This window comes from Ammospiza nelsoni, chromosome 2, assembly GCF_027579445.1.
Source record: "Ammospiza nelsoni isolate bAmmNel1 chromosome 2, bAmmNel1.pri, whole genome shotgun sequence".
NCBI lineage: Eukaryota > Metazoa > Chordata > Aves > Passeriformes > Passerellidae > Ammospiza > Ammospiza nelsoni.
In genome coordinates this window covers 104,652,653-104,678,915 of record NC_080634.1, presented here as the reverse complement: position 1 = coordinate 104,678,915, position 26,263 = coordinate 104,652,653, and the positions used below count along the sequence as shown (strand labels likewise).

The window sequence follows — 26,263 nt, the reverse complement described above, 5'->3', positions numbered from 1 at the left end:
GCATAGTTAGTCCAAAAGATTTTTTTTTAAATTTGATTTTTTTAAATCCCACACTAACAGACTCAGATAAAATATTCCTGGACCCTTCCAACCCCCCAGTCTTGTTGTGCATGCCTGTCTTTGTTACAAATCTTAGGTTTTGGCTATCTTGCTTTCAGTCAGCTTTCTGTTTAGTGTAATTTCACTGAAGTGAACAAAGTGGACAGCAGAGACTATGCAGTCACTCTTTCTGTTCAGGATGGGTCCAGTTTACTTTTAGAATCACATGCTATTGACTTTAATGTTTGAATGCCTTAAGCTGTAAATGTTTCCCTGTACTTTTTTTTTCTTACCTTTCCAATTCTATGTCACTTCATGACTTTACACCCTTTAAATGTCACCTCTGTGTAGGAGCAATATAAATACACCAGTCCATTATTATTTTTGCATTAAAACTTCACATTTTTTAGGTAGCTGCTGCTTTTGTCCTTTGGAATAATATATGCATATCATAATTTTAATTTATACTTTCAGAATATAAGCATATCCTCAAGTCTTTGTCCCTCATCGTGAAGCTGATGAACAAATTATTTTTTAGCAACTGTTATCTAAACTATGCTATCAAGATATCAAAATATCCATCTTAATGAAGATTAAAGTGTTTAAATATATCTACACATACTCCTGTAATTTTCAGTATCTAGAAAAGGAGAAATCTGGCTTCCCTGCAGTCCCCTTGGGATACTGGAAGGTTGCTGTGGGCTCTCCATGCAAACTTCTCTCCTATGGGCTGAACAGCCCCAACTTTCTCAACCTGTCTTTACAGGGAGGTGCTCCAGTTGTCTTAGCAACTTCATGGCTCTCCTCTGGATTTGCTCCTACAGTTCCATGTCCTTCTTATGTCCACCTTCCAGAAATACCTTTCCTAAGTACACGTTTCATATGTAACGTAGCAGTTTGTTCTTTGATGTTGTGTTTAAGTTAATTCACATCTAGTTCTTACACTTCTTTAAGAGTACATTCTTGCTGAATTTCCTATTTCTGCCCCGGTATTGTGGAATTTCTTTCCCAAGCACTTGTCACCATGCAAGTTCACACTTTGCTTATGCATTTTTTTCAGGAAGCTGAGGCTGAGAATTTTAGGTGCAGTGAGACTCTTATGGTGTTTGGATGTGCTAATATTCCTTATTCTGAATGGCTTTCCTCTTCCTGCTATGAGTAAGAGCACAGATCTGATCCTGTGCTGCCTAATTAGATGATTTGGAGTATTTCCTTGTGAATGATTTTACCAGTATTGCAGCATACATTTATATATTTTTAAAATTATTTCATCTTTAGTTGATTATTTCTCTTTTTAATGTAAAATTTGTGGATGAAGAATGCTTCCATTTTTTGAATGTTTACAATTTAAACACTAATGAGTTTTGCAATGATATTGTTGGTTTTACCGGTAGTTTTCCTAAATATCAGTTCAGAGCCCAGTTTAGTAGTCCTAGAGCAGCTTTTCAGCTGTCCCTGGACCATACTGCTCAGAGAAAGGTCTGCAGATAACACACAGCTTGTTCTGCACTGATGAACTTATGCCATCCAGCTCTGCATGGGCCACTTCTTTACACAGAGCAGTTTTCAGGTTTCCTATTGAAAATTCAAAATTCTGAAGGGTAAGTTGCAGAAGAGTCTATGTATAAGTAAACTCATGTTTTTCTGGACTTTTTCATTACTACTGAGAAATACATGCCTAGTAAGACTCTGTTTCTACTTCCTTTAGGGTTTGAAGTCTGGTTTTCTTTTAACACATTATCTATTAGTTGTTCCTGTAATAAGATCTCAAACAAATACAAATATTTTATGTTGCAGCAGGGTTAATTTACTTTTGAATTTAAAAATTATGGTAAAGGAAATTCACATAAATTCAATTACTAGAAGTAAAATTATTGTTTTATTGTTAATTAAGTACCTAAAATATTGGGAGTTTTTTTCCCAGCAACATGATTAGGCTATCATTTTTATAGTTTGATAATGATTAAATAGTTTTTCACTGCTTCCCTAGAAGGTGTCTGTGCTTTTGTTTTATTGGCAAGCATGTTTCCTATTCCAATTTGTAGCTGATTATTTATGATAAAAATGAGCTGCCCTTGGTGTTGCAGAATCCCCATTTTTTTTTTCTATAAAATTTTTCATTCAGATTTTGTCTGTACCATACAGTCCATTTGGTGTTCTTTCCTGTGTGTATGTGTGTGTTCTTGTGCACAGACATATATTGTGAAATATATTACTATAATCTTACTTATATGGAGATACTGCCCAGAATAGACTAGATCAGTACAGGAAATTGTTCTGGAATATCGTATTTTAAATTCATACCTAAACTTGTTTGTCACTCCCTTCCTTTCTAGGCCAGTGTTGATTTAACCACTATTACATTGTTAAGTAAACTCAGAGTAATGTTACCTTCTGTTTGTTTCCTTGTATTCCACATTGAGTTTCACTGTAGTGGAAGCCAGCAGCAACTACTTAAAAGTTGACACACATGGTTGTTTTGGGGATTTTTTTAAATCGCTTTCTGAGGCAGTGTAACTTTATAGTGTGAAGAAGGCCTTGAGAGAACTGTGTGCCTAGAAGAGGAAATCATGTCTCGAGACTTTTATTTAGACCCTGCTGCAGTACAATGCTTGAGAAAAGGGAGCTTTCCAAGCTTATAAATAACAGAAATGAAATGTAGGCAGTAGGGTATAGTTGTAACTAGAAGGAAGAGCCCACCATTGCAGCTGGTGAGTTGACTGTCTGTAGTTGTGTGAAAGGTGTCAAGGAATGGAAGAGAGGAGCAGAGAACCCAAGCATTCCAGCACCTCATTTATTTTCAATTCATCACATGGGACAAATGTTTTTGCCAGGTACCAAGAAATGATCAAACAATTCAGTACCCGATGGAACAGCTGGCTTCTCTTCCAGTTTACTTCAAGGTGACATCTATAATCTGATAGAATTGGTGCAGCTGGTTGAGAATAGACATCTCTTTCTACAGTGTATAAGATTTGTGTTTTAATTCAGGTAGATAGTGAGGCTTGATTACCTCTCCATATAATTAGTGTTTCTATAAAAGGCTTAGCTTTTGTATTTTTAACTGCATTTGCAGAGCACTGTTTAGGTTAAAATAACAAACATTCAGCAGTCATGTCAGAAAAGGAAACTGCAAATTTGTGGACAACCACTCATCATAAATCTTGCTCCCAAATAAGAGTTACCGACAAATTAAAATTGAATATCATTAGAGTTCCTTTTAGTTTAAAACAGAGTTCTATTAGGGCTGCCTTTTATGGACTGAAGAGTAACTGAGCCCTGAGAAAATGCAAAGCCTGGGAATATTCTCTTGGTATCAGGAATGTGAAGTGGTGGTTTGGGGTTTGTTTTGTTTTTTAGAGGGTGCTCAAAATAACCACTGGAAAGATGGTTGCATAATAATTGCATAGCATTCAAAAATAATAATTTTGTTTGTGTACAGAGAGCAAGTTAATATATTTTCTTGTTCTTGTTGAGTTTTGTAGTGCCCTTAAAGCAATATAGAATCATAGAAGGATTTGGGTTGGAAGAGTCACCTAATCCCAGCCCACTTGCCTTGGGCAGGGCCACCTCCCATTAGATCAGGTTGCTCAAGGCCTTACCCAGCCTGGCTTTCCACACTGTTGGGGCATCTATAACTTCCCTGGGCAAGCTGTTCCAGTATCTCACCATCCTCATAGTAAAGAATTTCTTCCTAATACCTAACCTAAATTTCCCTTCCTTCAGTTTGTCCCCATTACTCCCTGTCCTGTCACTGCAGTTCTTGCTGAAGGATCCCTTCTGGCTTCCCTGCAGTCCCCTTCAGATACTGGGAAGTTGCTGTGGGCTCTCCACGCAAACTTCTCTCCTGTGGGCTGAACAGCCCCACCTTTCTCAGCCTGTCTTCACAGGGAGGAGCTCCAGTCATCTTACCAACTTCATGGCTCTCCTCTGGATTTGCTCCTACAGTTCCACCTGCTCCTTCTTATGTCCACCTGATTGCATTGTATCCATGAAGGCAGTAAATAAAAAAGATTTGAGTACATTGTGTTTCACATGTTCTTGTCTTTCCCAAGATTGCCAGGGAGCAAATAGATAAAACTGTTAAGCAGAAATGGATCAAAGTATCTGAAGTAATGTGTGCGTGGCAGTTTGTTTTTCTGAGCTATTCTGTTCCTCCCTTGGGATTCTCTAAGATTCAGTGGGTGGTTTAAGTAGTATGTAATCAAACTGATCACATTATAATACGAAATATAAAACCAAAAATGTCCACAATATTTCTTTCAGACTCTATAAAGATTCAGCTGGTAATCAACAATGGTAGCATTTTCTCCTGAAATGACACGAAAGTTCAGGTTATTTGGTGGAGTACTCAGCATGACTATGTGCACACACATGCAAAATTTGGCTGTCTTAAATGGAAACAGCCACCTAAACGTACAGGACATCTTGGATTTGTCTTGGGTCTTCTAAAACTATTCTTAAAACTAAATTCTTCACACTAAAGTATCTTTTTTTTCACTCACTGATTTTAAAAGTTGCCAGCATGTTCTGTGCATTATTCCAAATCACATGCTGGGTTTTTTTAATATATACTGACTATGACGCGCTCTCAGGATTTCTTGTGTGCAACTCATTTCCAACTTTGTAATCTTTTGAAAAAAGAATCTTTTGAAGAAGAATTGTCTGTCTGGGTGGGAGAAGCATGTGTTGGAATATGCTGACCTGGGTGGACAGTGGCTTTGCATTTATATACAGTACTGAAATGATCAGATGCAAAAGGGTACTTTCAGCACTAATTCACGCACATAAATTTTGCAGAATGCTTGAAAAGCTTACAAATTAGTGCTTCAGAAACACAGTTTTAGAACTTGGCCTCTACTAACCTATCACTATAGCTAATTAGTGCACATTTTGGTGCATATAGATGAAGGAAAAGACTGGAGCAAGGAGGACATAGTCTTAGAGGTAAATCATAGAATATCCTGGGGTGGAAGAGATTCATCAAGATCACTGATGATCTGACACTGATGTTCAGCTCCTTGTCTTGCACAGCACCATCACCACCCCACACCATGTGCCCAAGAGCATTGTCCAAATGCTTCTTGAGCTCTGTCAGAATTGGTGCTGTGACCTCTTCCCTGGGGAGCTGTTCCAGTGCCCAACCACCCTCTGGATGAAGAACCTTTTCCTAATATTCAACCTAAGCCTTCTCTGACACTGCTTCAGGCCATTCTCTCAGGTCCTGCCCCTGGGTAGGTTAGAGGATACTTAAGCAAACAGGGTGTATCTAAGTCTGTGGGCCCTGATAAGCAAACAGAGTGTATCTGAGTCTGTGGGCCCTGGTGGAATGCACCTGAGTGCTGAGGGACCTGGCAGCTGTCATTGTGAGGCCACTGTTGATTATTTTCTAATTATCACAATTACTGGGAGAGGTGGCAGGACTGAAGGAAAGTGATTGTCAATTCCTGTCTTCAAAAAGCAGGAGGATCCAGGGAACTACAGGTTGGTCAGCCAGGCTTTAATCCTTAGGGAAATCATGGAGAAACAAAGTATTCCTGTATGCATGGAGTACCAAAGGGTAGCTGGGCTTATTCAGCATGGATTCACAATGGTGAAATGATGTTCAACCAGCCTGAAGGGAGGGTGCAAAGAGCTTTTCTTCAGTGCTGCCCAGTGGCAGGACCAGAGGCAATGGGCAAAAGGGGAAATGCAGGAGTTTCTGTCTGAATATTAGGAAACATTTTTTCACTGTCAGGCTGGCTGGGCCCTGGCACAGGCTGCACAGGGAGGTTGTCACCATCCATGGAGATGATCAGGTCCTGGCTCTGGGTGGCCCTGCTTGAGCATAGCGTATGGGGTTAGACAGGATGATCTCCAGACGTCCCTTTGAATGTCAGTCAGTCTGCAATTCTATGAAATGGATCTAAGAGTTCCTCAATAAATAGATGGAAAGTATTCTCAGATTTATTTTGTTCACCATAACCAATAGAAGAAATAGAGGATGAACAAGAAGTTAAAATTATAGATAGTATGTTGCTTTCTGTTTGTTAACTAGCAATCAGTTGTGTGTTAACTTAGAGTAGCTTGGATTGCATGTAATGCCTAGATAGATCTTCAGATAACATCAACAATGCAGGTTTTTTGACTTGATGATTGTAAGCTCTGAAATTCTTTCCTTGTGTGGCAAGGAGTGTCACTTTTCAGGGGTTTTCAAATTCAGTGCAGAAAACACTGAATTAAGTGCAGAGCACAAGAAGATAAGATTCACTGCTGCTCAGAGCTTTCTGATGACCATTTTCTCACAGAAGGGGAAAAGGTTAAGACTGGGCAGCTCTTATAGGATAGACTTTCCTTGAGAAGAATGGCAGAATACCTTCTTCAACAGAACTTTGTCAGTGGCAGGTGGAGCCTGCTGCTGAAGTGGGGGTGGAGAGTGTTGCTTTGTGTGGGAATCTCTTGAGTCTCACACCGTCTTAAAAGGTGAGCATTGGCATTGCTGCAGCATGGTGCTCCTCATTCAGGTGTTAAAAAGGAGGGCTTTCCAGACATCTGGTCCATTTGATCCACTCCAAGTATGTTTTAAGATTACTGAATTCTTAAGAAGATTGGTTTCCATTAATTGTTTGTGAATCTGGAACAGAAATATGAACCCGATAATATGGGCCTAAGAGGAAAATCTTGGGAATTCCTGACTTCTGTCAACTGTTATTGTTTGGATCCTGGTGCATCTCTAAAAGTTTAAGCTATATTGTTACTGAAATTGTGCTGTCTGTCTTAATTATGCACATAGCATTGCTAAGTGGTTTTTTCCCTATATTTGGCATTGTCTAATTGATTGGGTTCAGTGACACTGTTATTTTCCAACATATTGTGAATTTGTAAATATTTGTAAACCATTAATCTAAATTTCTTCCTCTGTTTTCCTCTGCCAGGAAGAAGGAAGTATCAAAGAAATTGCAATAACTCACCATGTAAAGGAAGGACATGAGAAAGCAGACCCTTCACAGTTTGAACTTCTGAAAGTACTAGGACAAGGATCCTTTGGAAAGGTTGGTAACTGAGCTCTTGTGGAGCCAATTATTCAGGAATATAGCATTGAATATTGGTTGTGAAATATTCAGAACAGTGGCAGTTTTGCATTAAGGCAATGTTGCAAGTGAAAACTGCTTTCTAAATTAGTGCTAATTAGGCACTGTAATTGTGACAGATCTTTTTAAAGCAGTAATTTTTTTTCATGTTAGCATGATATGTGGGTTTCAAAGTTCAATAGAAAAAATGGCTTGATATGAAGTAATTCAGTATTTACTGTTAAAATGAAATGTCATTCTTCTTTTAACTACTCTTCTCTATTTGAGAGGGTGAGGGCTGAAGTATTTTTTTGGTAAGTATTCCTTGTTGCTTGCTAACTGTAGGACATCACCAGTACAGAAGCTGGTTTTTGTAGCATGGTGCAATTGTAATGAACAAATTTTAGGCAATAATGGCTACTGAAGTAAATGTGATACATCCCAGTCATGTTCATTTTCTGGTGTAATTTGGTTAAGGTGCAGTGTACCTTGATATTTATCTGAACATCTGTTAATGACTCAAAGTTTCTAACATTTCATGAGTACTGAGATCTCACTAGGGATACATTTTTTATACTTTTGGTTGTCCAAATCCAACTTGAAAGCAAAACATTAAGTTCACATGACAAGACAGATCAAGACTGAATGGAATATGCAAGACAGGGCAGCAGAGCCTTTGCATCTGTTTTCAGCCTAATTGCAGTTCTTAATGTGATATTAAGCTCTAGCATGTAAAAAAAAAACCCTTAGATATAGTGGGAAATAAGAAAAATAGGTCCAATTCTCTTTTGGTGGTAACAAGTTACTGTTAGTCACATTATTGTTCCAGTTAAGTTTGGAAATCTAGGTGCTTAGAAACTATAAAATTTTGTATTCATACTAGTAAGAATCCACTGGGAAAGCTGATTCCAAAGGTTTGATTTAATCCAGAATCATAACCAAGATTTTATTTGGAAATCTTCAGATCACGAGAAGTAAATCATTCAAGAGCAAGGAAAAGTAAGCTAATAAATTATCATTTCAGCAATTCTTTTATTGATAATATTAAATTCAGTAATTTAATGGGAGGGAGAAGGGGGAATGTGAGTTTTTAAAAAAGCAAAAATAATAAACTGTCTAGCTGACACAATTTTCTGCAAAAATGCCAGTCTTGTTCTCAGTTGTCTTAGCCTTTATGCAAAAATCATTAATATCTTTTAAAAATCCATTAATCATTTTGTTAATAATTGGTGAAGCTGTCTCTGTTTCCCATTTAGTTTAAAAAAAGTAGATTAGCATGCTTTTCAAGGTCTCTTGATAATGATCTGGTAGTCTCTGAGTAATGCAAGGAATGCTAACATAAGTGAGAATTGGGCACAAAACCAGGCATCAAACTAATTTCACATGACATGTTTAACTTCCTCATGTACCACAACATATGTCTATACATGTCCACAGCCAGAAAACCTGTGACAGTTGGTTTTGGTACTTGGGGTTTTTTTCATTCCTAAATCTAAAATTTGTCTCTACTGGAATTAATTTTGTGTTAAGGGTATTTAAAACAATACCAGTCAAGAAATCCCATGATATTGAAGAAGGAAATGAAACACCCTTTAATTGAGGCTGCTTGTTCTTTATTGTTACATCCAACACTAGGATATTTTTAAAGTTTATTTATACATGGATTTATATAAGTTTCTGGATCAAATTTTGTTCACATATCTATGGTCATATCTGAAAATTATTTTATTAGCACATTTCCTGTTTCATCCTCTGAATTTCATTAAGATAAAACTAGAGATTAATTTTAAAAAGCTGACTTTTGTGTGTCAAATTTGGAAGAACTTCAGAGAGAATCCAATTTATTTTTTTTACTCACTGAAATGACTTAAATTAGACCAAAATTAATTTGGCAGAGTATCCTCTGAATGAACTTTTTAGATTATGAAAGGAGATTTGGCTTTGCAGAATCTAAAACTGTCAAATAAAGTTTCATTGAAATCATAGTGACTACTTGAATTTCATAGCAAAAAAAAAATTAATCTGACTTGCTTTTATTTTATTTTAAGAATTCTTTCTAATTTTTAATGCAGGTCTTCCTTGTCAAAAAAATCTCAGGATCAGATGCTAGACAGCTTTATGCAATGAAGGTATTGAAAAAGGCCACCTTGAAAGGTAAGCATTGTTTAGAACAAGGAAAGAGAAATAAAAAAGGTCACTCAGGGACATTATACCAAAACCTAATCTTTACACAGCTGCTGCTCTACAGATTGTGTCTTACAGCTTTCTTCTCTGAAACAGGAAATAGCAGAATACACTGCTTTGTCTTGTAAACCTGGAAGGATTAAGGATTAACAATACCATAGTGCTAGTCAGAGAGGACAGCAGGCTCCTTCCCTTGCCACTTTCCTTAGGTGATGGGGGGTTTAATGGAGTGCTTGTGGTGCATCTGCCCCGTGACTTGCTCCTGAGCTGTTATTTGAAATTCAATATCCTTCCGTTTTTCCTTTGCTGTGTGTCACCAAGGATACAGTTAATGCCTTTTGCTCACTTTATAATTAGGTCATGATACTTAAAAGTACTTTATATTGGCTGTTGTATTCTGGAAGTTCCTAAGCACATGACTTAGTCTTTTCTTTTGAAACAGACGTATACAGTACACTTGCCCCAAACGCTTAGCACGTGATCTTGATGTGGAATGTATTTTATAAAATCTTATGTTAATCATCTAAGTTACTTGAGCAAAAATGAATTGTGAATTGATCTGTTTCATGGGTGATTTTGATCTTGAATGCTATCAGTAGCAAAATAAGTCTAAGCCTGAACAATCTCAATTCTGTCTCAGAGAATTCTGTAAGAAAAAAGAAATAAGGTATTTTTTACCTAGATCAGAATGAAACTCATCTTTTGCACTGCCTTGACCAGATTGTATGCTTGTTCTTTTGTGTCATTGTTTTATAGTTTTGTCTATGTGAAGTTCTTCTAATTTATGACTCTACTGAAACTGAAATGATAATTTTGGGATGATTCCAAGTGCCTGTAGTGCTTTACCGATGTTATCGATTGTTGTATTGAATTTCAGTTTTAATGTTTTAATTTCAGCTTTAATCCTTTTATCGTCAAATATTTGTAGAGTGATGGAGGGAACAAAAACATTGGTTTATGAACTTCTGCTAAAATGTTTACATTTTTTCACTTAAGATCTAGTGCTGAATGTCACAGTTCTTACAGAGGGCTGTGTATTTGAACAGTTTCCTATATTTTGATTCCTTTGTGTTTTGTGGCACGTGTCATTCTCATTATTTACTTCCTATTTTTCTGAATTTGATTTCCACTCATTTAAGGTACATTAATATCCTCAACAGCCTTTCATTCCCCAGCCTGTTAATAGCTCAGGACTGGTCAGAGGTCACTCAGCAGTTGCTTTTTAAGATGTTTGAGGGCTTGTCTTCATCACCTTTTGATTGCAGTTTAACCTCGTGTAAAAATTACAGTCCAGGCTGTGGTTCTAGTTTTGCCTACCCCTGGGAGAGACTGATATGTACTGAAATTGAGAGCATGACTTCTAATTGGGAAAGGAGACCCTCTGAGGCACTAAGAATTCAAGGATGCAAAAGGCTTGAGCAAAAAGGTGACAACATCAAGAGGATGCCCCAGTCCTCAACACTTTGTATCTGGATTATCAGATGTTTTTCATGCACTGTTTGCTTGTGATTCATGTTTTAGGGAGAGCAGAGTTGCAAGCAAATTAAGATTACTGTTAAAACTTTAATATGAAATTAACTGAAATTAATTTTATTTTCCATAATTGCAACTTTTTACTATATGTAATACTGTATTTTTAAAGAATATAGCATATTACTTGATGTCTGTTTCTTTAGCTCTTTCAAATCTATTTCATAAAGTTATTTTTGCACTCTATAATTAAAGTTAAAAATACCGCTTGCAAACAGTGTACGTGATCCACAAATCAAAATTAGAGAAAATATTTTCATAGAAATGCAACTGTATTAGCCAGAACACATTGATGTAACTACACAGTCCAACTTTCTAATGTTTAGAGCAAATGCAAGAATATATACATATAATTTTGTTTACTGCAGAGACTAGTTTATTAATACACTCTGATAGAAGGTGTTATCTTTCAGTGCCCCATTATGAAGTGGAGAGAGAAACAGAGCCAAAACATTGCTAGAGTGTTTGGAATCAAATATATTAAGACAAATCAGTGCTTCCAGTAGAACCCATGTGGAAATTACAGTCAAATAAAAATCAGATGTCAAGTCAAATAATGGTTTATGCCATTATCTGGAAGGAGCTCAGTTCTTTTCACTTCTTTTGCTTGGAGTTTTAAGTCCATGCTTTCCATGTAACTGCTGCATAGCTGCAGGCACCTGAAAGTCTTTTAAATTTTTTTTTCATCTGAACCTGCCTAAAAAAAAAAAAAGAGTATTCTGAATTTCAGTCTTGTAATTCAGATAAACTGCTGAAACAGTTAAACTGCACAACTAACTATCTTGTGACATTTTAATGGCTTTAGATGCAAAGGTCAACATTCAGATGTGATGTTTGCTTTGTACTTGAGCACTTATTTCATAAGCTTCCATTTTTAGGGATGTGTTCTGCAGGCAGATGGAAACTTCATGGTTGTATTCATTCATGAAAACATATCTATATAGCTTTTTCATAAGTATCTGTATTAATGTGTGTGTTTCTGGGAAAATATAGGTAAATGCCTTAACACCATTTTGCTTCTTGTTCTTTTTTCTTTTCTGCCTTGTTATGTTTTAATATATGAGAACTCTGGCTTGTAAACTGTACAAGGAATGCTGTCAGCTTAAACTTTGGACAGGACTTCATTGCTCTGGGGTGCTTCCTCCAGGAAGATACATTTGTGAAAGGAGCAGTAACAAAATGTAGAATAGAGGGAAAGAGAAAAATGAAACACGAAACACGAAAATGAAAAGAAAAAACTTTGATAGTTCTCCTCTGTGTAAAGTACTGAATATTGTCTGTGTCCTGGCTGATTCAGAGCTTCTTCAGAAGGGAACCAAGCCCTGACTGGAGCTGGCAGGAGAACAGCTGAAGCAGGTGCTGTGCTCAGCTGACTGCCCTGCCTGTATTCCTGCATTGCTGGTATGTGATGCTCATTCAGGTTTAATCTCTGGTGGCATTGGAGCACTTACATGTCCTGTTCAGAGCCACCATGGATGGACAGCACAGGCATCTTGAGCAGCAACTGCTTCTAATGTCTGATATATTTCTCCATGCACATTTACTCTCAGTAAATGTCCTTAAAATCAAAAATATAATCTGAAGTATACACTACATTGAATCAATGGCATTTTTAAGTTCGTAATAAAGGAAATGAAAAAAATCCCTTCCAAATTGTAAAGGACTTTATATTCTATTAGAGTGAGTTATTTAATGGGTTAAACCAATATAACATCTTTATGATAGTATGATTATACTTATGCTGTTTGTTTTGCTATGACTTTCTCTATTCTTTTCACTAGCAGAATGTGTTCTATACATAGCTGTGGCAGTTTTGCTCTGTTGTTTGAAAGGTTTACTAAGTACAGAGCAGACTGAAGGGTGGCTGTGTTTTCTCATGTGCTTTTGTTATATTTATTTGCCTAGTGTTAGGTTTTGTCTATAGCAAAAACTGAAGTAAAGCAAAATGCATAAAGATATTTATCAGAAAAAATATAGAATAAATTTTCTCAGTACTCAGCTGTGTAAAGTACAATGACCTGCAGGCAATTATAATATTATACAATGGGAAGTACATCAGGAAACATATGAGAAGTACTGAGTTATAATGTAATTTTTTTTTAATCTTGCGTGCTCATGTTCTGTTGTAGTTCGAGATCGGGTTCGGACAAAAATGGAACGCGATATCCTAGTGGAAGTTAACCATCCTTTTATTGTCAAGTTACATTATGGTGAGTTGCAGAAAAATTCATTTTTATAGCCTAGTGTGTTTGTCAAGATAGCTTTTAATATTTGCTCTGTGGTTCAGAAAATCACAGAACTTTAGGGTGTTAAGTCCCAATTGTGCAGACTTGTTCTGCAATAATTCTCATGCAAAAGAAGCACATGACTGACTTCATGCAGTGTTAATTCTTTATAAAACTGAGAGTCTGTAGCCTTTTGTGTTATTAAAAGCAGTTATCTATTAATAACTACCCATTATTTTCCAAAACCTCCAATCTTTTGTATGACATACATTTTTTAAGTTATTTCTTACAGTTGCTTTGTTTATTCTATAGAAAATGTATGCAATGGCATTAATTCCACTTGCATCAAAATTGGTGGAAATTAGCCTTTTAATTTTAATAGTAGGAGCAGCTGTAGCACAATATTTATGTATAAAAGGGGAGGATATCAATACTTTTAACATGTGGAAAAAAAAGGGGAGTTTCTAGCTTGGTTTGGGTTTTTTTCACCTCGTATTTTTCTTTTAGGGTTTGTTTTTTCCTGTAGTTAAACCTCACTCTCTCTCACTTTTTGAAGTGGCTTAATGTCTCTCTCTCATTTTTTTAAAGTGGCTTAAATTATGTACCTTTCACTATTTTATTTGCCATTCTTTTGCAGACTAGATTAAATGTCCCTGTTTAGCTGGGACATTTAGATTTTAGATCTTTAGATTTTAAAGGGTTGATTAGTTACTAGTTTGCCCTTTAAATTTAGCTTCTTACTTTAAAATCTGAAATAAAATGCTGGTTAACCTAAGTTAAGTTTATTTTTTAAGGAACTTTATTGGTGATTGCTTTACTTTCATATAGCATGGGAATTACTTGGTAGAGAATCATTTATCTAATTCATTTCAATACGTTTTCTCACAAACAAGAGAAAATAATTTTAATAATGAAAATAAGGGGGAATTATTTGGTATGTTATTTTCCTAATCATGGATAAAGTTAGGTGATATTTAATTTTTTTTAATTGATCTTTTCAGCTTTTCAAACAGAAGGGAAGCTGTATCTTATTTTGGATTTTCTCAGGGGAGGAGACTTGTTTACACGTTTATCCAAAGAGGTACAGTCTTTAAATTTGAAAAATTGTCTGTTGATAGAACTTGACTATAAATTGTCTGTATTAGGAGAATTTACATTTTAAATTCTGTTTTCATTTAAGAAAATTTTGACTTGTTTTTAACCAGGTACATTTTTTGTTTGTTTGGGTTTCTTTGCACAGTCACTTCATAGAAGGGCCGATGGCAATTTACATTATTTCTGAAAAAAATCTTAGATAAGCAGTCTTCCTATGCTGCTTTTTATACCTGGCAAAATCTCCTTTTGTCACCATGTTTAAATATAAGACTCAGAACTTGGATTTTTATAAAGTAAATTTATGGCTGGTTTTAATATCCAGAATTCAGGGACAGATAAGATATTCTCTTTTTTACCCCTGAATGCAAAATTGCATTATGTATGAATATTTAAAAAGTGAGAGTTGTACTCCACTTATTTTAGTAATTTTCAAAAAGTGAATGTTTTGCCTCTGTCATGATGGTAATGTGTCTGTGTAGATATAGGAAATAACAACTTCAAAGGGTTTCATTACCTCAATTTAATTTGATTATAATTCCTAAAATAAATGTTAACATCTAATATATCACCATATTTTTAAGTTTTTGTTATCCATTACTCGTGTTCAAAAACTCACACCAAACAAAATGGAAAGCAGCGACAACTGCAAGTCCAGGCTACCAGATACACTTTGGATACAATCTCTATCCAAGGGACTTGCAGTCGTCCCTGCTTTCCATTTTCCTTTGCCACAACAGTGTCAGGGGCAGCTGGGTTGCCACTGCAGTAAGTGCAATACCACTTATTGTTATAAAAAGGAGAGTAGAATGGAATTGACTTTGTATATAGATGTACCCTTACTTCTGTGCACATAAATTATTACATTTGTTTTGATGATGCCATCTGTTTCAAGTTGCCCTTTGTCATTTGTTTTGCCACAGGTAACTAATAGGTTATTAGTACTCTAAAGTTGAGATATGTTTAAAGTTTGTAGTTCATTCTTGATTCCCAGAAAAGAATGTATATTGGCTTCCTGCTTCCTGACTTTTTCCTGAGCTACTCACATTTTATGAAATTTAATGTGGTTAGATGAGAAATATTCATTATAGGTACCTGAATCTAAGCAGAGTTAATGACTGGTGAGTGAAATGGCATGCTGGATGCTGTTAATGTCATCCTTATACCACACCATGTGATTTTGAAAGAGATCACATGAAAGTTGTTGCTTTTTCCTATTGACTGCAAAGGGAAAGGTGATTAATTCCAAGCTAGATGTCTACACTGCAGATGTTTAAGGTTAGGAAAGACGAGTCCCATGCAATGGTTTTAAATAACATAGTGTGGGTGTATTATCCTCCTCATAGGATCTTTTATTATTTGAGCTTTTAAATGTTTCTTATACAGATTTCCTTTCTTGAATATGTCTGCACTAAATATTGGCTCTTTTGTAGAGGTAACATCAGCAACAACCTATTGTATAAGCTTTAGTATTGCTTTCTCTCATGAAACTGCTGAGGGGAAACATGTTTTCCATTCTTAACTTTTCTTTAAAATAATCTTCTGCTATGCTGAAATAAATTTTTATGCTTTTGCATAAAAAAGAATTGCCATTCTTTTTTCTGGGTGTATATGCTTTATCTTAAGGTATTAAGTCTTCGATTCTAAAAACAATGCAAGTGAAATAACTGAGTAGTAACTGAAATAGAATCAAATCATGCAGGATCTGGTTTTATTTTTATCTTTTTCTGCAGTCTCAGAAGAGTTGAATTGTAATGTATTCTGTCAGGGATCACAACAGTTGATATACTGGGACAACATGTTCATTTCAATTAACATAAACAGGGAGTAGTTTATCTTCCTAATCCAAAAAGTGGGATTGCTACCTGGGATCCTCCCCGTGCTCTTATGCAGGCTGTTCACTTTACTCCTTGTTAGCTCCTGTTAGTTTACTCCTTCATCTGCCTTTCTGCAGTTACATCTCAGGCTGCACCTTGGAGCTTTTACCATTGCTGTCACTTCTTCTCAAAGTACCCAGGAGCAGTCTTTCCAAAATCAAGATATATATACTTTTCTTCTCTCTTACTTTGCAGATGAAATTCAGGCATTTGGACTTGTTTGGTCCATTTGTTGTCTGTAAATGAAATTAACCCATCTAACCACGTGGTACTCACATTGTTTAAGTGCTTCCAAAGTATTTCGGTTTGACTACAATGTGTCTATCTGTTTTCTTGAATAATCAGAAACAGATAATCTCTCAATTTGCAGAAAGAAGAATATATTGCCTTTAAAAATTCTTTTTCAAGTATGTCCAAGTATTTCAAGTATGAAATAGTGTGGGTTATAAAATCCTAGTTTTTGTATAACTAAGAAATTTGAATTTTCTAGTGTTTTGTGTATCAATGAATTAAAGTATTGTAGGAAACCCTTCTGAAACACCACTGTTGTTGTTTAGTTTGTGCTGGTGTAACCTTTACAGATTTCACATGTAAAATACATTGTGCTACTTTTTCAGGTGATGTTCACAGAAGATGACGTTAAATTTTATCTGGCAGAATTAGCACTTGCTTTAGACCATCTACATAGTCTTGGAATAATATACCGGGATCTAAAACCAGAAAAGTAAGGCTCCTCTGTGAGAAATGCAGTGTATTACTTTCATTTCTATGGCACTTCTTCCTGTGTACTTTTTCCCAACTCTTAAACTTTGGTAATTTACTATATAAATTGAACAGAGGGAGGTGGAGGAGATTTATGAGCTATTTTCATTTAAAAGGTTGGATTTCACCTGTCTGAAAGAGGAAAAAGGATCTTAGCTTAGGACTTATAGGGGTTTTTTGAGGGAACTTTAAACTCTGTTTGAAGGGAAATGGGGGCAAAGCAATAGGTAAGCCTATGGATGGCACACCACTCTTTGAGGGACAATGTTCCTCCAAGGTCCTTTGGTCTGCCATAGAGGTAGAGTTAAGGGATGGAGGTCCTTTCAGCAGCTAGGATGAAAGAAGTATCAATATGTTAGAAATCCCAGAAGCAGAAGACAAAAACAAAACAAAAAAAAATATTTGTACAAATCAGCAGCAAAAGGAGGACCAAGGAGAATCTCCATCGTTTGTTGGATATGAGGGGAAACATAGTGACAAAGGATGAAGAAACGGCTGACATGCTTCATGCCTTTCTTGCCTCAGTCTTTAATAACAAGACCAGTTGTTGTCAAGGTGCCCAGCCCCCTGAGCTGGAAGACAGATGGGGAGCAGAATGAAACCCCCATAATATAGGAGGAAATGGCCAGCAGACTGCTGTGCAACTTAGAACCCCAAAAGTCCATGGGAGCAGATAGGACTCACCCAGGAGTTCTGAGGGAGCTGGTAGAAGAACTCAAGCCACTTTGAATCATTTATCAGAAGCCCAGGTCAACTGTGGAGGTCCCAGGTCACTGGAAGTTGGCAAATGTGACACCCAGCTATAAGAAGGGTTGGAAGGAGAAGCCAGGATGTCAGCCTGATCTCGTTGTCAGGAAAGGTCATGGAGTCATCATCTTGAGTGCCATCATGTCACATGTACAGGACAGCCAGGGGTTCAGGCCAGGCCAGCCTGGGTTTATGCAAGGCAGGTCCTGCTTGACCAAACTGATCATCTTCTATGATGACGTGACACGCTTAGTGGATGAAGGAAAGGCTCTGGATATTGTCTACCTAGACTTTAGTAAAGCCTTTTGTAACATCCAACCCTTAAGGGGAAAGGACCACCCAAGATTTGTAAATGCTTGTCATGGAAAGGAGCAACAGAAGTCAGAGGGTCTGAAAAAAATCACAAGGCTTTACTAGTAAATTATATACCTGGCATGGAAATTGGCATTTTAGTCCCTGACCTACTATAAAAGCACATGCAGTGGGGTTTAGGTAAAGGGGTAAGATAAAGAGAGAAAAGGTGAATTGAAGAGAGAGAGAGAGAGGAAAAGAGAAAAAGAGATCACCAGTTTTGGCTGTGATCACAGTGCCAGTCCAACAGTTGGGACATCCAGGGTCTGGGGGGTGTCAGCTGGGCTTGCTGGGGACATGTTTTTATAGATAGCTTTCCCTGCCACAAAGGTAAGTTTCTTGTTTTCTGTACAAATTAGTTATTAGGCACAGTCTGTTCTTTCAGATCTTTCGGGAAATGGGTTGGGGGTTTTTGGGAATATTGGGTGGTCTTTTCTTCCCCTGCAGTCCATGCCTGTTTCTCAACCTCATTCCTGCACTTGTGCTGTACTGGGTTGTGCTTATCTTGAGGAATTAGAACGAGGATGTTTGTCCCGGAAAAGTGCTGCCCTATCTCTGCATGGCCTCTTCTCTGGGCACATCTTGTTCTTTCTCACAGTGTGTTATTACCAGCAATCCTTGCTTATTACAGGCAATCCTTATCTGTTTCTAGCAACAATCTGTGGTTAGCCCCAGAGCCAAATGGCTTTCAGTGTTTGAGACATACACATTAGCCCCTTATCTTCTGTGATTCTATGCCTTTGACACCATTTCCCACAGCATTCTCCTGGAGAAACTGGCTTCCCATGGTGTGGATGGGTGCACTCTTCACGTGGTAAAAGACTGATTTATTGACCAGGCTCAGAGAGTGGTGCTGAATGGAATTACATCCAGCCAGAGGCTGGTCACCAGTGGTGATCCTCAGGCCTCTGTGTTTGACCAGTACTGTTTAGCATCTTCACTGGAGTTCTGGATGAGGGCATTGAGTGGCCCTGAGCAAGCCCACAGACAGCACCAAGTTGGGTGGAAGTGTTGATGTGCTGGTGGGCAGGAAGGCAGTGTTTGCATATGGCACTTGAGGACAGATTTTAATGGTTCCCACCATGGAAACTGCAAAAAGGAAGGGAATGGGGCCTGGGTCATGTCTTGCCCCCAGGATGAAATGCAGATGGAGGAACTAAATCCATTGTGTAAGGGGTGTTACAAAATCCAGTTCTTGAATACTTTGCATGTTTTGCAATACAGTAATATTCAGTGGTAGTCAAGGACAGTTGGCATCTCTGAGAAGTGTGGCCTTACTTGTGATTGAAGTGAAAAGGTGGAAGTCTAAGGTCTGCTCCCAGTACAGGGCCTGTGGGTCCTGTCCTTTGGTGCAACATGAGGGTATTTATTACTCAATGTTACTTGAAGTGGTCAACATATGGTAATTACAAATTAATACCTGTTATGTATACATATGGAAACATACCTGGTATAAGAAAAATAGAACTATGTCTCTGTTTTTAACAGTTACAATACTGCTGCATGTGCTGCAGATAGCCAAAACTGTTACTACATGCTGAATTTAATAAAATATTTGAATAAAACTCTAGTAAACCTGTTTCTTAATCTTTAAAAAGAAAGAGTAAAAGGAAATCAAAATGTGTAGTTTGAATGTATCTTCTAAGAATTCATTTTCTTGCATGTTTGATTCTCCTTGTCTTTGTGTATCCTCTACTGTTTATTCTCAAATATTGTCAGTATGTTTTCTGAAACAATACTTAAGATATTTTAATTAGTTTTTAATATTGTTTTTATTATTTTTTAGCATCCTGCTTGATGAGGAAGGACATATCAAATTGACAGGTGAATAAAGGAATTGCAATACTAGGTTCATTTCTGTTTATAGTAAAATATTTGCATTTTCCTTTTGGTAAACCAGTAAGATATAATAAGTAATTTTAACTGATCAGTAATTTAGCTGTGGAAGCAAGTAGTGTAATTTGGTTGAAATAAATAAAATCTAAATATTTCAATAAGATACCTGCTTTACAAGTATATCTGATGTTATGGACCTGTGGTAATGTGGGGAGGGAAGGAGAATCCTGTAGGTCCCATATTAGCGTTCAGTTGTCTATACAAATGGTAAAAGCAAAACACATCATATTATGGTAAGAGTATCAACCATCAACTTTTTGTTTTTAAAAATTACATTTGGAATTACTTTTATCCTTTCAGATTTTGGCTTAAGTAAGGAGTCAATTGATCATGAAAAAAAGGCCTACTCTTTCTGTGGAACAGTGGAATATATGGCACCAGAAGTTGTTAACAGACGAGGCCATACACAGAGTGCAGACTGGTGGTCTTTTGGTGTTTTAATGGTAGGTTTCTGGCAAATGTAAATAATAGCAAAATTGTGATTTGCAAGGTCTGGTGAAACAAATCAAATACTAACCCCTAAGGTGAGCTTTACATGAATTTTAACTACAAAGGAAGTCGAAATTGTGTGAAATCAGTAACACCACAAACTTTGGTCAAGAACATAGACTAGGTTTTATATCAACACCAATAATATACCATATTTTTATTATCATTTCAATCAAATACTTTATAATAGTTTGAATGTTATGACCAAGAGAAGTATACAGAAAAATGCTGTCTATTCCAAGGTGGGGAAGAAATTCATATTCAAATTTTAATTTTGAATTTACATTCAAGGGGAAAAAGGTGATTGGCAACTTTCTAATTAGAATCTACAGTGTAATTACAAGTTAGTGGAATAATGACAACTGTTCAACTGTTGTTCTCACCCATCATGATGATCTAAATGACACTGACCTGGTATGGGATATAGTTTCTCAGTTGCTTATGGTGTTTCTGCAAGGGGTAATTACTGTAAAGTTTCACGGTCAGGGAAAATATTATGTATATGGAATATGAATTGGAAAATAATAATAGATCATGTTTGTTATTTAAGAAATGCTGAAAGACTTCTAATATTTAAAATATTTGTGTGCATTTTTGACATGGAAATTAAGCAATTGTATAAATGTATTCATTTCTTACTGCTTCTGCTACACAACTGTAACAGTACAGCTAATGCGTGTGCTTTATAGTACAAGGACTCTTGTGTCTGAAAATAGGTCATCCTATGGCTTTATGATGATTAGAATGCTGTTGTGATCTGAAAACTGACTATGTAAAAGTAGCACCTGATAACTGAACTCTCTCCAGACAAGCACACACACTCCTCACAACCTCACATTTTATCATTAAGAACAGTCAATTAAAAGATAATTACAGTGTAGTTGCAGAATATTTGTTGTTGATAACACAAACATAATTAAACTTCAGCTTTAATTTATAAAGGTAGAAAACATAATTTGGTGTTTATCAAGTGGATATGGTGTAATTGAAAATTGCTGTAAGATGTTAGCTGTGATTGGGGTGGCTTTCACAGTCTGAAGTGCTCTGCATGTTAAATGCTTTGGCTTCTACTTTGAATACAAAAATATGACCATAAAAACCAAATTCTTTAAAGTAATATATGAAATACAGTGCAGCTTTTTTTAGGACATATTTTTATTACTTGCATTTATAGTTTGTAATTTTCATAACAAATCTGTAAGTATCCACTTTTAACTAATTCTTAATTTCTGAGCTGATCAAAAATTCAAGTGATGATTGGTGTGGTATAAGTACACAGGAGCTAGATTCAGCAGAATTTATAGCATAGAAATTGAGACTTTGAAGATATTTCAGCAAATCATTTTGCTTCTTTTCTTGTGCTGCTAGACATGAAGTATGCTTAAGCCATTGTTAAGAACTATATTCCAATTTGTCCTTTAAAGCAGTGACAGTTTTAAGGGATGCCATACAAGTAAAAACATTCATTTAAAGTTTTCAGAAGCACTGAGGTACTCTCCTCCTGAAATAAAACATAAGTAGGAAAGGCCAATGTTGGCTTATTCTATAAGCACTATTGGCTTATTAATGTTGGAATATAGTATTTGGGAGGGGTGACAAAGAATACACGTATTGAATTGTTAATACAAGCATGTGTGCTTGTGACAAATTAGGAGCTTGTAAAAGAAACTGTATTTCATGCAAGTGTAAGTGGAGCACTCCAAATTTAGCTTTAAAAAAAAAAAAACTTTAGAAGTGCACCTTATAAAAATCTTGCTAAGCCACAAACAAATTTTTTTTTTATACTTACAGTTCTGGCTTATCCCTCTCGCATCTTCCTGACAATTGTCCTAGGTGTTAAAGTTAAAAGTAGTCTTTTTTTCATGTTGGCATTATTATTAAATTTAATTTTTTAAATATATCAGTAAGAAATATTATCTAGACTGTAAAGTATCTACCAGTAGTGAAGAGATGGCAGTAAGGAATTCAAATTTTATTTCAATAAAATGGTGTTTTAAAGAATATTATTAGTTCAGCTTCATGCTCTTATTGTAGATCTACAAATACTGTAGTCATGCATTATTTATTCAAGTTATCCACTCCATTTTTTATGTTTAGGAGGCTGAGTGTTTGGGTCATAGCAGAAAAGAGAGGAATAGAGGATACCTTGTGTTCAGGGTGACTTAAGTTTGCATAAGCATTTTCAAGGGTTCCTTTATAATTATTTTAATTTTGATGTCATTAACTGAAGGCCATGAAATTGCATTGAACTAAATTGCTTTGCAGTCTTTAAACCAAAAAAATCCAATTTCTGCCTAGGTGCTGGCTGCCATGACTGCTGCCAGCCTGCTTTCACTGCCTCACTTAGATCTGATATCCCTGCAGCATACTGCAGTCCAACAGGAGTGCCTTTATATTTATCTATTTTTACTCAGTCACTTTCAGAACAAATCAGTATTTCAGCAGTGTCTGTTGCTTACTGCCAGGCACTGTGGAATGTGCATGCACGTACTGTGTAGCTCTTCCGTGTTCCTTCAGGCTTTATTTCCACTGTATGCATACAGTAACCACTTTTCATCATGCATGTCTTTGTCAATCAGCTAACCTTTTCCCCTTCCCAATGAAGGCTGTGTACATGCCAATTTTCAAAATTTTGACCTTTTAAAAAAATTCTGCATGAGGAGAAATCATCACTAACTTTTCAAAGGAAAACCTTTTCCCCTACCCCATCCCCTTTGTTTAAAACTAAAAATACAGTTGTACAGATCAAGTCTTCCTAGGACAAAATTTTTAGGCAGAAATTAAATACAGAACATTATAGTCTAAGTTGTTCAGATAAAAGGATGTGTAAAGAAGTTACCAATATAGGAAAATATTTTGCAGCTTTAAAAATGGCAAAGGCTGCTCAATGTTCTTAGCAATTGAAACTGTACAATGAAGTTGTTTTGCTCAGACTTGATTGTTAACATGCATGAATTTTGGAAGGTTAAGATGCTAAGTAGTTTTGTCAAAAATTAGTTTTTGTCCAGGTAATGTAATTGATGAAAGTTTTACTCTATACAGTTTGAAATGCTCACTGGTACTCTACCTTTCCAAGGGAAAGACAGAAAAGAAACCATGACTATGATTCTCAAGTGAGTACACTCTTATTTATATATCTCATCAGGTATTCTACAGGGATGCCCTCCGGGCTGCAAAATCTAATTTCTACTCCTCCCTCATTTTCAAAGGTACTGGTAAATCCTCACTCCCTATTCCATATTATTAATTCCCTTTGCTGCCTATCTAATTTGCATCACTATTCCTCCACCATACCAGGTACAAAGGATTTCATAGCAGCTCTTTAATCTGTAATAATAACTTCTCCAACCACATGATCTCTCCCATCTTATCTCCATAATATTTTTTTAACTTTCTTATCCTTTTTGATAACATGTGCATTTTTTTTCTTGTTGGGTTTTTTTTTCCTTTGTTTAGGTTTTTGGAGGTTTTTTGAGAAAGTATTTTCACTCCTCATCCTTCTTTATCTTACCAGCTCCTCACTCTTTATATTAATGGTGCTGCCAACAACTTGCCTCCCCAGTACTCCTCCCTTCTGTACTCTCCTATGACTTGCCTTAGCTCCAATTTTTCCCTTTGCTATTTTCAGCATTGATTTTGCATTAGTTCTATTGTGGGAATTGCTTTCCTTCATGCAGTTAATGTTCTTGTTTTTGCTTATGAAGGTCTGCTTTTTTCTTTGCCAATTCCCCACATATTCTCTAAACTAGTACAACCTATGGCGTAAATGCCCCATTTTTGGGACTGTAGCCAAACACCGTGCAAACAAGTCTGTTTCTTCATACCATAGGTTCACTTCTCTGTTTCCATCTATTTTTAACTAATACCATTTTTTTTCCATGGAAGTTCATAAGATTATCTTAGTTTTCTAATTTGTTTTCTGCTTCATTGTTTATCATTGTTCTCAGTCCTGTTAGCCACTTGTCTACCCATATATCAAAGCTGGAATTTTTTTTGCACTAAAAGCCTCTTTTGAAAAATAAATACATGGAACTTTTAATATTTTCTCTAAATAATTAGAATGTGAAAACCACTAGAAAACACACTCATTATTTTCCTGGCTTTTGCTTTCATAATGCATATATCTTATGTTATTCTTTGGTTTTTTCTTCATTTTTTTTGCAAATGTATTTAGTGATGCTAGTTTCTTCTGCTGCCTCAGCACTATGTGAGATCAAATCTTCATGTTGTGATTATTCAATGTCTTTTAACTAAAAAGTTCTATCTATTCACAGCAAGCATAAACTCCTTCTGACCATCTCCTATTTACAAGAAGCTAGTCTGAGATAATTCTGCTGCACTCTCACTTGCTTCGGGAGCCATGCATTTTTTTCTGTGTGTCTTATGAGTCATATCTTTCTCTTCTCTTTGTCTGCATGTGACTCTGCCCTGTTCCTCAACAGTCTTTTCACTGTTGCTATAAATATCTTCTGTATTCAGCTGCCATGTAGAATATCCTTGCATTTCTCCAGGTAATTGACATTCATAGTCATTCATAGCCCAGAGAGTGGTGCTGAATGGAGTGAAATCCAGCTGATGGCCGGTCACAAGTGGTGTTCCCAAGGGGCCAGTCCTGTTAAACATCTGTATCAACAACCTGGACAAGGGGATTGAGTGACAGTTTGCAGGTGCCCCCAACCTGGATAAGAGGGAATATGGATCTGCTGGAGGGTAGGAAGGCTCTGCAGAGGGATCTGGACAGGCTGAATCGATGGGATGAGGCCAGTAGGATGAGTTTCAGTGGGGCCAAGTGCCAGGTCCTACACTTGCATCACAACAGCCAGGCTTAGGGAAGAGTGGCTGCAAAGTTGCCTGGCAGAAAAGCACCAGGGAGCATTGGTCAATAGCTGCTGAACATAAACCAGTGTGTGGCCAGGTGGCCAAGAAGCCAAATGGCATCCTGGCCTGTGTCAGCAATAGTGTGGCCAGCAGGACCAGGGCAGGGATTGTCACCTGTACTCAGCATTGGTGATGCTACACCTCCTGTGTCTAGTTTTGGGCTTCTCACTGTGGACACACTGAAGTGCTGGAGCGAGTGCAGAGAAGAGCAGTGGAGCCAATGAAGGGTCTGGAGCACAGATTCTGTGAGGAACAGCTGAGGGATCTGGGTTTGTTTTATCTGGAGGATGTGCAGGGGTCACCTTTTCGCTCTACAGCTCCCTGAAAGGAGGCTGTAGCCAGGTGGGGGTCGGTCTCTTCTCCACAGTAAGAAACAATCAGATGAGAGGATCATGAGTGCACTGTGGGAGGTTACAACTGGATATTGGGAAAAAATTCTTCATTAAAAGGGTTGGAACAGGCTGCCCAGGGAAGTGGCTGATTCACCATCCCTGGAGGTTTTTTAAAAAGTTGTGGCACACAGGGATATGGTTTAGTAGTGGACTTGAGTGGTGCTGGCTTAATGGTTGGACTTGACAGTCTTAAAGGTCTTTTCCAACCTAAGCAATTAGAGGTTTCTATGATTCTGTAATTACTTTCAGATTTCATTTGAGACTATATCTCTTAATGAGATACAACTTCTTTCCAGCTTTTTTCACCTTCTAGTCTTTGCAATTGTTAATGGTTTCGAATAGCTGCACAGAAAGTGTGCTATGATGTAAAGATATTTTACCCTCTTTGAATGTTCCATATTCTTATTAATATTATCTTGCATAGAAGTGTTTTTCTTTTGGTCATAAAAGCAGCTGAAAACCAGAAGATATTTTGAAGTATTTTCTGATTAAGTCCACACTTTTTTTCTGGTCTATGTTTTCTTTTTATTTTCCACATACGTAGTATATTTTTCCTTAAATTTTCCATTAAACTTTAAAATGGACAGATGTGCATATGAATTCTGGTTTCCATAGTGTATATTTACAATATATTGCTTTTCTTACCTTCTGTTCCTAAAAATCTATGGAAAATGCATTCTCCTTACAACATATTTTTTCAAGGGTTCTTTATTTCTTACAACATTATCAAGAGAAATTTTTGTTCATTCTTG

General features: G+C 36.6%; 1 protein-coding gene across 3 annotated transcripts in view; it reads left to right on the top strand.

The window, feature by feature from the left end:
- The window catches only part of RPS6KA3 (ribosomal protein S6 kinase A3), a 73,823-nt gene that overhangs the window by 26,723 nt on the left and 20,837 nt on the right, over positions 1-26,263 (top strand). For all 3 annotated transcript variants that reach the window (XM_059467116.1, XM_059467115.1, XM_059467117.1), the window contains exons 3-10: positions 6,954-7,070; positions 9,161-9,242; positions 12,932-13,012; positions 14,029-14,108; positions 16,614-16,720; positions 19,643-19,680; positions 20,053-20,195; positions 23,284-23,354. In XM_059467116.1, the coding sequence (XP_059323099.1) occupies positions 6,954-7,070; positions 9,161-9,242; positions 12,932-13,012; positions 14,029-14,108; positions 16,614-16,720; positions 19,643-19,680; positions 20,053-20,195; positions 23,284-23,354 (719 nt within the window). The remainder of the gene's footprint in view (positions 1-6,953; positions 7,071-9,160; positions 9,243-12,931; positions 13,013-14,028; positions 14,109-16,613; positions 16,721-19,642; positions 19,681-20,052; positions 20,196-23,283; positions 23,355-26,263) is intronic.